The 9,260-nt window shown below is 51.1% G+C and overlaps 1 protein-coding gene across 1 annotated transcript in view; it reads right to left on the bottom strand.

Annotated features, from left to right (window-relative positions):
• Nucleotides 1-695: 695 nt before the first annotated feature.
• ANKRD13B (ankyrin repeat domain 13B) overlaps nt 696-9,260 on the bottom strand; it is a 30,307-nt gene continuing 21,742 nt past the window's right edge. The window contains exons 9-15 of the mRNA XM_035140162.2: nt 8,483-8,547; nt 7,006-7,136; nt 6,699-6,856; nt 5,018-5,176; nt 3,650-3,813; nt 2,812-2,888; nt 696-1,126 (exon numbers count right to left, since the gene is read on the bottom strand). Coding sequence (XP_034996053.2) covers nt 904-1,126; nt 2,812-2,888; nt 3,650-3,813; nt 5,018-5,176; nt 6,699-6,856; nt 7,006-7,136; nt 8,483-8,547 — 977 coding nt within the window. The 3' untranslated portion in view covers nt 696-903. The remainder of the gene's footprint in view (nt 1,127-2,811; nt 2,889-3,649; nt 3,814-5,017; nt 5,177-6,698; nt 6,857-7,005; nt 7,137-8,482; nt 8,548-9,260) is intronic.

Here is a 9,260-nt window from a genome sequence, read left to right as displayed (position 1 = left end):
CTTCCGGAATGGATTCCGTTCGAGAACCAAGATACGGCTGTATTAAGAACATGAGAAGAGCTTGCTCCATTAATTTGTCCGGTTCTCTTTCAAAGCCATTTTGGTTGGTGAGTTAAGTTAGATCGGGGAACGTAGAACGTTAAACAGCTCCTTTTTCCACCCACGAATCCCTCCAACTTCCAAGGCCAGCGGCTGCTGCATAGAACTCCCCACCCCCAAAATATCCACTCTGGCCCGATATTCATTCCCGCTCCCTTTGCTATATTCTGCTGGTGCCCAGAATTGCAGAAACACACACAGCCGCTCCCCCCCTGCCCCTGGCCACAGCCCCATTGGGAGGGTGGGATGTTTTTCATGGGCAATGCATAACCGTGAGGACGAATCCTGCCCACCGCAGGATGGGGAAGACACCCAGCTAAGTCTGGCAGGCTGCACAGGAACAAGGATGAAGTGTTTTGAGTGTGTGTGTGTGTTGGGGGGGGAGGATGCAATTTCTGCTTCTCTCCTCCCCCCCCTTTGCTCCCCTAAGTGCCTCCGCCGTGCAAAAACCTCCAGTTCGTTGAGACTTACCTGCCGCCGCTGCCCCCCCCCCCTAGAGGAGTGGGGAGGGCTGTTAAAATGGCTCAGTATTGGAGAGGTGGGGCGCATTTGCGCCTCCCCTGTCGGGTCAGTATTTCTACCCCCGCCCCCAAAATTATTCCATTCCTGACCCCCCACTCCAAATTCTTGCTGATAAGTCACTTGGCATGGCTGAGAATAGAAAGGGGGGGTCCTCAGAGTCCGCAGAGCTCTGGCACCACCTGGAGGCAGGCCAGGGGATTGTGCATGGCTGCTGCTAGCTCCCCACCATCACGCAGCCCCCCCTTCCCGGATCACTGTGTGTGTGTGGGGGGGGGTGCTCTGCTACTGTTCGGTGAGTGAGAGGCGCAGGATCCGCTCAAACTCCTCCTCTTCCTGCCGCGTGCGCCGCTCGGCCTCCTCTTGCTCCTTTGCGGACAGCTCCATGGCTAGGCGGAGTTGCTCTGCGTAACTGGGCAGCGGGTGGCTGGGCCCCCTGCCCGCCGAGGGTGCCGTGGGGGGCTGCTGTGGGGTTGTGGGGCGGGGCGGGGGCGTGTGCTGGGGCGTCCTGGAGGAACAAAGGAAAGAGAGGTTACTGCCTGCTTAAGCCGGCATTCAGATAAAAGCTATTGGCCAAGGGAAGACTTATTCTGCTACCTGAATGGAATTACAGTGGTACCTTGGTTCCCGAACTCAATCCATTCTGGAAGTCCGTTTGACTTCCAAAATGTTCGCAAACCAAGGCGCGGCTTCTGATTGGCCCCAGAAACAATGCCGACAGCCAAAACAGACGTTCGGCTTCCAAAAAATGTCCACAAACCAGAACACTTACTTGCAGGTTTGCGATGTTTGGGAGCCGATTTGTTCAGGGGCCAAGCCTGAACCAAGGTACCACTGTATAACACACAGAGATTTTGATTTATTTCACTTTGTGAGGATGTGGGAAGAGTCCTGTTGGAACAGGCCAAAGAGGGCCCATCGAGTCCAGCACCCTGTTCTCAAAGAGTAATGAGGGCTAGGAACTCGTCTCTTAAAAATGAAAACGATCTTCTCCAAAAGCTGAATTCCACAGCTAGCGTTAAAGAGCAGAGCCTGCTGGATCAGGCCGAGCCAAAATATTCCTGCATTGCAAAGACTAGATGACCCTCAGGGTCCCTTCCAATTCTACAAATTCTATGATTCTGTGGTTCTGAATCCACCATCCTGTTCTCACAGTGGCCAACGAGATGTCCCAACAGGCTCTTCTGATGCGAAAATGGACAGTTTTACTACGTTTGCTACACTGAATTCTGGATCCCACCCACCAACCAGCCGTGGACAAGAACATCTATCACCAAGGAGGGAGAAAGGTTGTTTTCTGCTGCTCCAGAGAAGCGGACACGGAGCAATGGATTCAAACTACAAGAAAGAAGATTCCACCTCAACATTAGGAAGAACTTCCTGACAGTAAGAGCTGTTCGGCAGTGGAATTAGCTGCCAAGGAGTGTGGTGGAGTCTCCTTCTTTGGAGGTCTTTAAGCAGAGGCTTGACAGGCATCTGTCAGGAATGCTTTGATGGTGTTTCCTGCTGGGCAGGGGGTTGGACTGGATGGCCCTTGTGGTCTCTTCCAACTCTATGATTCTATGATTCTAAGACAACCTTGAAAAATACAACCCTGTGCATAGTTCTCTATTTCAACATATTATAATACAAAACCAGTAACCACTTAAGAAGGTTAATGCTTCTCCTTCCCTATACAGTACAATTTTGCCAGTTCCATCTTCTGATGTTCTTAACGCTTATACCATAATAAAAGATGTTCTTCTTTTACGAATGAAGTGGACTCTGGTCCACAAAAACTTGGGGCCGTAATAAAATGTGCCCAGCCTTTAAAGTAAAACAAGGCACTTTGTGGATGTTGACAAACAACTGGGAGTCAACAACTGGGAGACAAACAGCAGTGGGAACACCCAAAAAGTGCCTCACTCCACCCGCCATGGTCCAATTAGGTCTCTGAATCAAAAACCAATCTTTTGCTAACGAGAAATGGACTTTTGCATGAGCCCATTGTTGAAAACAGATCCCTGAGCTCAGAGGCACTGAGTTCTCAAAAGTTTTCCCCAATGTATCTTTTGCAATTGGTTCTGGCTGGAGGGTTTGGGGGTTCTGTTAAAGAAACCCAAAGCAGATCTGACCTGGGTGAAGTTTCCCCGCCCCTGGTGTGGAGACCCCAGAAATGGAGAAGGGATTTTGCCAGAAGCATCCTGCGCTTACCTGTCGACTTTGCGCCCGTCTTTGGACATGGGGTGGGTGCCTGGCTTGCTGTTAGTCAAGGCCTCCCAAATGGTCACCTGCAAGGGACGAGAGAAGGTGAGGTTGCTTGGGGGGGGACGCAGAAGACATTTGCTTCTCGGTGCACCTGAGAGCTTGCACCCTCACCTTTCTGCCTGCTTTTGTACTGTAGTTTAGCGTTCTGCGTATGAGCGGAAGAAACGGGAAGGTTCCGCTTCCCTTTTCAGCTAACCACAGTTTAGGGTTACGTCCCAATCCAAACAAAGCATGGCTAGCCTTAAGCGTACTTTGTTCAACTGTGGTTTGCCGAAACCACGGTTTCTGAAGCTGGCTCATTTCTTTTAAACTGTAAGATCAGTCACAGTTTAGGGTTCAGGCATGCAAGCCACAGTTTAGGGTTCTGTATGCAAGGGTCGTTGCATACAGAAACAGATGCACCGGAAGAAAAGAGGGAATTGTGTGTGAGAGCCCAGAACCGCTGCATGTCACAGCAAATCATAGTTCATTGTTGCAACCAAAGCAGCCTCTTGCTTGCCTGCAAGGAGCAATGTACATATGGATGAGAGCCATGTCTGATGTGCAGCCACTGAAAGGTTCTCACTAGGTTCCCCGGCCTTGATTTAGCAGATTACTCTCGCTCTCCCCTGAATGGCAACAGCTCCCCTACGCAAAGCTCTCCCCACCAGCCAGGCTCCTGGAGGTCCTTTGAGACACCGGGGGGGGGGGTGTCTGCCAGTGACTCTTCTGCATGCAGAATAACAGATCCCCCAAGCCCTACAGCTCCGGGCTCAGGGAACAGGGGAGGGAAGGACAAGCCCACCTGGTCATACTCGCTCCCAGCTTCTAGCAAACTCTGCTGGATGGCGAATTGGAGGAGGTCGTCGTCATCTTCTCCCCGCAGGGGCTCCGGATGGGTCCCAATGACGCTGTAGCCTTGCGGGGCCTCGAACAGAGACGGGTCCATTTCATAGCACCGGCAGGAGCCTGGGGGGGGGGGCGGAGAGGATCAAAGCCACAGCACCCCTGCCAAAGATGTCTCGCTTCATCACGGCCTGCTCTGCTTCCTCCCCACCCCTGGAAAATGTACCTGCGCCCTCTCCCCCATTGCTCTGCCGAATGGGGCCTCGGACGTCTGCTCTTTCCTCCGCTATGGATCTGCTCTGTATTTTGGAAGGCGGTTTTTCTGTTTGCTGGAATCAGGTTTTGCAGGATAGCTCCCGAGACCAAGGAGCAAGATTCTTGCCCGTATTTGGAGACGGTCAGATGCCAACTTGAATCAAGACTGCAGCGGAGAACAGCCTTGACCAAAGGTGTCATGGGCTTTGAAGAAACTCGAACTCAGGACGCAAGGGAGAAACGTGCTAATCCACACCGTGGCAAATCCACACCGGGATCAACTCCCGCCCGGAAACCCATGTCCCCACTGTGGAAGGACGTGTGGATCCAGAATTGGCCTCCACAGTCACTTATAGACTCATTGTTAAAACCATGTTTATGGAAGACAATCTTACTCAGCTACGAGGGATCACGAGGAGGAGGAGGAGGAGGAGGAGGAGGAGGAGGAGGAGGAGGAGGAGGTTTTAACCACTTGTTTCCAAACTGCACTGATTATTATAATTTTTGTTTTGTTTCTGAAACTTCCGAAGCAATGTTGGGCACGTGGCCCCTAAGTGGTGTTATGATTCCTTCTGGGTGCATTGAGGATTTTGTATCTTGCTTCATGCCCCCTCCATTCCCTTTAAAAGCTCCCCCCCATTTACATCTATTTCCCTCGTGCCTCATACAGCTGAGGGGACCCCCCCTCCAAAGGCTCCCAGCTGTTTCTTCAAACGGCACATAGCTAATCTATGGAACTCCCTCCCACAGGAGGCAGTGACGGCCACCAACCAAGAAGGGTTTAAAAGAGGATTGGACTGCACAAATTTGTGCAGTAAGGAAGGGCCATCGATGGCCGCCAGCCACAATGGCTCTGCTCTGCCTACACACACAGAGTCGGTGATGCTTCTAAATCCCACCTGCTAGAAACCGCAGGAGGGGAGAGGGGTCTTGTGTTCAAGTCCTGCTTGTGGGTTTCGCTTTGGGGCATCTGGCTGGCGACTGTGAGAAGAGGAGGCTGAACCGGATGGGACATGGGCCTGATCCAGCAGGTTCCCCTTATGTTCCTCCTCCTCTACCCCCCCCAACATACCAAGAGAGCTGGAGCTGCTTATGCTGGAGCGATCACTGCCTGGCGACGGGGCGTCACTGCCGGGGCTGCCGGCCCCTCGGATCGAGACCACGGCTTCATCGCAGCCGTTGAGGTTTCCAAAGGTGATGCGGGCATTGAGGATGTGGAAGATGGGGATTTCTAGCCAGGTGGGGAGAGAAAGAGAAAGACTAGTTGTTTTATAGAACGTTACTCCTACTCAAGAGTAGAGCCACTGAAATGAATAGACATGCCTATCTGGGTTGGCGTCCATCTGTCTCTGAAGACAATGGAGTGCGCCTCCAGTGGGGCAGACGACAGGTTTGTGAATAGGGATTTTTTGAGGGATGGGAGAGTGTTGCAGGTGGAAAAGAATAAGAACAGCCCTGCATGTTGGGTGTGACATCTCCATTCCCTATGTTGATGAGAAAACCTCTGTGTAAATGCAGCTCCAAACGCAGCCGGGGACAGAGGGGATGATGACCTCTCTGCATTTCAAGCCACGAATCTTAACATAGTGTTGTCTACAGGCCCTGCCTGCCCAGAATTAGCCACGAATCCTGCACTGCAGGGGGTTGGGCTGGATGACCTTTGGGCCCCTTCCAACTCCATGATTTCTGGGAAGTGGAAAGGCTGCAGATCACCCAGCTGGGTCTCTTGCCCGGAGTGAAAGGAGCATTTCGTAAAATTGTGGATCTATTCCTCCAGGTGCTATAAGAAAACTGCAGATATTGTGCAGGACCATGAGCATCCCGGAAATGATCTCTTTCAGCTGCTGCCTTCTGGAAGGAGGTATAGGGTCATAAAGACCAGGGCTAGCCACCTGAGAAAGAGCTTCTTAGACTCATAGAATCATAGAGTTGGAAGAGACCACAAGGGCCATTCAGTCCAACCCCCTGCCAAGCAGGAAACACCATCAAAGCATTCCTGACATATGGCTGTCAAGCCTCTGCTTAAAGACCTCCAAAGAAGGAGACTCCACCACACTCCTTGGTAGCAAATTCCACTGCCAAACAGCTCTTACTGTCAGGAAGTTCTTCCTAATGTTTAGGTGGAATCTTCTTTCTTGTAGTTTGAATCCATTGCTCCGTGTCCGCTTCTCTGGAGCAGCAGAAAACAACTTTTCTCCCTCCTCCATATGACATCCTTTTATATATTTGAACATGGCTATCATATCACCCCTTAACCTTCTCTTCTCCAGGCTAAACATACCCAGCTCCCTAAGCCGTTCCTCATAAGGCATCGTTTCCAGGCCTTTGACCATTTTGGTTGCCCTCTTCTGAACACGTTCCAGCTTGTCAGTATCCTTCTTGAACTGTGGTGCCCAAATTGGTCTATCCAAGACCAATTTCAGTTTTGAACGCAGCGAAAGGCAGTCTGTGAGGGAGGGTCTGTATTCAGTCATGGGGCATTAGAGTTTTAAGGGGTAAATCAGGAGGGGTATTAAGAGTTTTTTGGGGGGTAACTGTTGATGGTTGTGTAAGCTTGATGTAGATGTTTAATTTCGTTGTTCTGCATGGGACAATGACAATAAAGATTATTGTATCGTATTGTATCGTATCGAGTTGCAAGGCACCTCGAGAGTCACGTCGCCCAACCCGCTGCAATGCACAAGCATTAAGGACAAGGACCAACCAGCCCAGCTCTGCCCAGGTGTGTGTGTGTGTGTATGGGGTCTCCTCACCAATTTTCACAGGGAACCCCGGGGGCAGGCGCAGAGTGATGAAGTCCCGCAGTTTGGCAAAGAGGGCGTTGCTGACGGCCATCAGGTCGATGATGGGGGCCACCTGCTCAGCCAGCGAGAGAGGGTGGTCTTCACAGAGCCACAACTTTGCCTTGAACCTGATGGAGGGAGACAGAGAAGCCCAGGCGATGGTGGGTGGGTGGGTGGGGAGAGACAGTGAGCCCTGGGCTGTCCTTCACCCCCACCTCACCCAAAAGAGGATCCCCCTCCCTCCCTCCCTCCCTCCCTCCCTCCCAGCCAGCCTCACTTCTGCGTCTTGGTGGTGAGTTCAATGGGGCGCCCCATATCCCGGCTCCCCAGCTCGAAAGTGGGGTTGAAGTATTCCTCTGGCGTGATGGCGTTGGGGTTGGCGTGGCTCAGCGTTTGCGTGATGAGAGCCTGGGGGGGGGAGAGAGAGAATCGAGTCCAAACCCCTCCAATGCAGGAAGTGCAGCTGAACAATCCCAGGCGGATGGACAGCCAAGCTCTGCTTAAAACCCCTGATGAAGGAGGGTCCGTCACCCTCAGGGGACGTCCGTTCTGTGGCTGAACGGCTTCTGCCATCAGAAAGTTCTCCCTGGTGTCAGAATCTCCTTTCTTGTAACTTGAAGCCATGGGTTTGAGTCGTACCCTCCAGAGCAAGAGAAAACAAGCTTGTTCCGTTTTCCAAGTGACAGCCCTTGAGATATTTGGAGATGGCTCTCCTATCTCTCCTCTCAGACTCCTATCATCCAGGCTAAACATACCCAGCTCCTTCAACCGTTCCTCATCAGGCTTGGTTTCCAGACCCTTCATCATTTAGGTCGCCCTTCCTCTGCGCATGTTGCACCTTGTCAATATCCTCCTTAAACTCTAGTGGAGGACTTTGGGTGGATGTCGGCACTCCAGACACTTTAGGGGGTGGGGTGGGGGACGGTGTTTGGGAAACCAAGGCAAGGTTGGAGGAAGGGTATCTTAGGAAGGGGGCCTTTGTTGCTTCGCCAAGCCTTGGTTTCTGTTTGAGATCCTTTTTATCCCACCTTACGAGGGGGACAGCGAGCCAGTGAAGGCATTGTGGTTAGAGTGCTGGGCTGGGACCCCAGAGAGACCAGGGTTCGAATCTTCCCACTTGGCCGTGAAGCTCTCACTGGGTGACCTCGGGCCAGTCAATCCCTCTCGGCCTAACCTACCTCGCAGGGCTGTTATGGGGATTAAATGAGGAGATGTGGAGAACTATTCACGTCTCCTTGCACTCCTTAGAGAAAAAAGGGGGGATATCAATTCAATGAATGAATGAATGAATGAAGGGAACCGTCATCAGCAATAAAAGCTGAAAAAAGGACAGGGGCCTTTCTCAGCCTTAGGGCCACCCTGCCTTTCAGACAAGCTTCTGGGGGCCACATGCCAGAGGTTGGTGGAGCTAGAGGCAAAAGTGGGTGGGACGAGAAATGCCAATTTTACCTTCATGCACCAGGCTGGTTTCTACACAAACAGCCCCCCTCTCTGTCCTCTATCCTGGAGCCGTTAGCAGAGCTCAAGGACACCTTTCCAGGATGGGGCAAAGCAAGGGGCAGTGAGGGGCCTGGTCAGTGCAGGGGGCGTGGCCTGGGAAGAGTCCCATAGGCCAAGCAAAGAAGCCTGGAGACCCACATCTCGGCCTGAAGATCTCCAAATGTGCAGCAAAACAGTATTACAACAAAAGGAGGCTTCAAATGGCCTCTGGGGTGCGGTGTCTCTCATACCTGCTGCCCCCTCTTATTACTCACCCCATTGTTGGGGCCCACGTGTTGTTCGGCAATGCCCAGGAAGGACTGGAGAGGGGTTTTCCCGCCTGTAAAAGATAGACACACCAGAAGATCTTTCTCCCAGGCTGGGAAGCTGTGCCTTCCTCTTTCTTTCTTTTTGGAGTTTAAAAATATACTTTATTAATCTTTAAAATGTTTACAAAATCATTAAATCATATAAACCATATATATCAAATCCACTCATTCAACATAAAGATTGAATAAATCATATAAATCATAAATGTTTCAAATCCAGTCATCAAACATAATATAACTGATAAATACAAAATCATAATAATTGGCTTACATAATGAAAAATGAAAGAAAAAATAAAAAAGCAAAAACAAAAATAGAAAAAACAGAAGCAAAAAATTTATTCCTACTATTTACGGCACGCTTTCCTTCTCCTAATCACTTTTCCTGCTATATCTCTCTATTCCTTTATTTATATTCTTTTCTATTGACTGTACATCCCTCCTCTCCTTTTATATCTTTCTTCTCAATGCTCAATGCCTTCCTCAATGCTCTCGGTCGTCAGCCCTCACCCACCTCTGAGACTTTGGGAACGGGCTGCAGCTCAGCGGTAGAGCATCTACATATAGGAAGCTGCCTTGGGCTGAGTTGGTCTCATCAAGCCCAGTGTTGCCTGCACTGACTGGCAGCAGCGGCTCACCAGGTTTCCCAGCGAGGGGTTTTGTCTTACCTGAAGATGCCTTTGGAGACTCAACCTGGGACTTGCCACTGAGCTACAGCCCTTGAC

Source organism: Zootoca vivipara, chromosome 15, assembly GCF_963506605.1.
Source record: "Zootoca vivipara chromosome 15, rZooViv1.1, whole genome shotgun sequence".
Taxonomy (NCBI): Eukaryota; Metazoa; Chordata; class Lepidosauria; order Squamata; family Lacertidae; genus Zootoca; species Zootoca vivipara.
The sequence above is the reverse complement of the archived record's forward strand: the minus strand, read 5'-3'. Positions and strand labels throughout refer to the sequence as shown.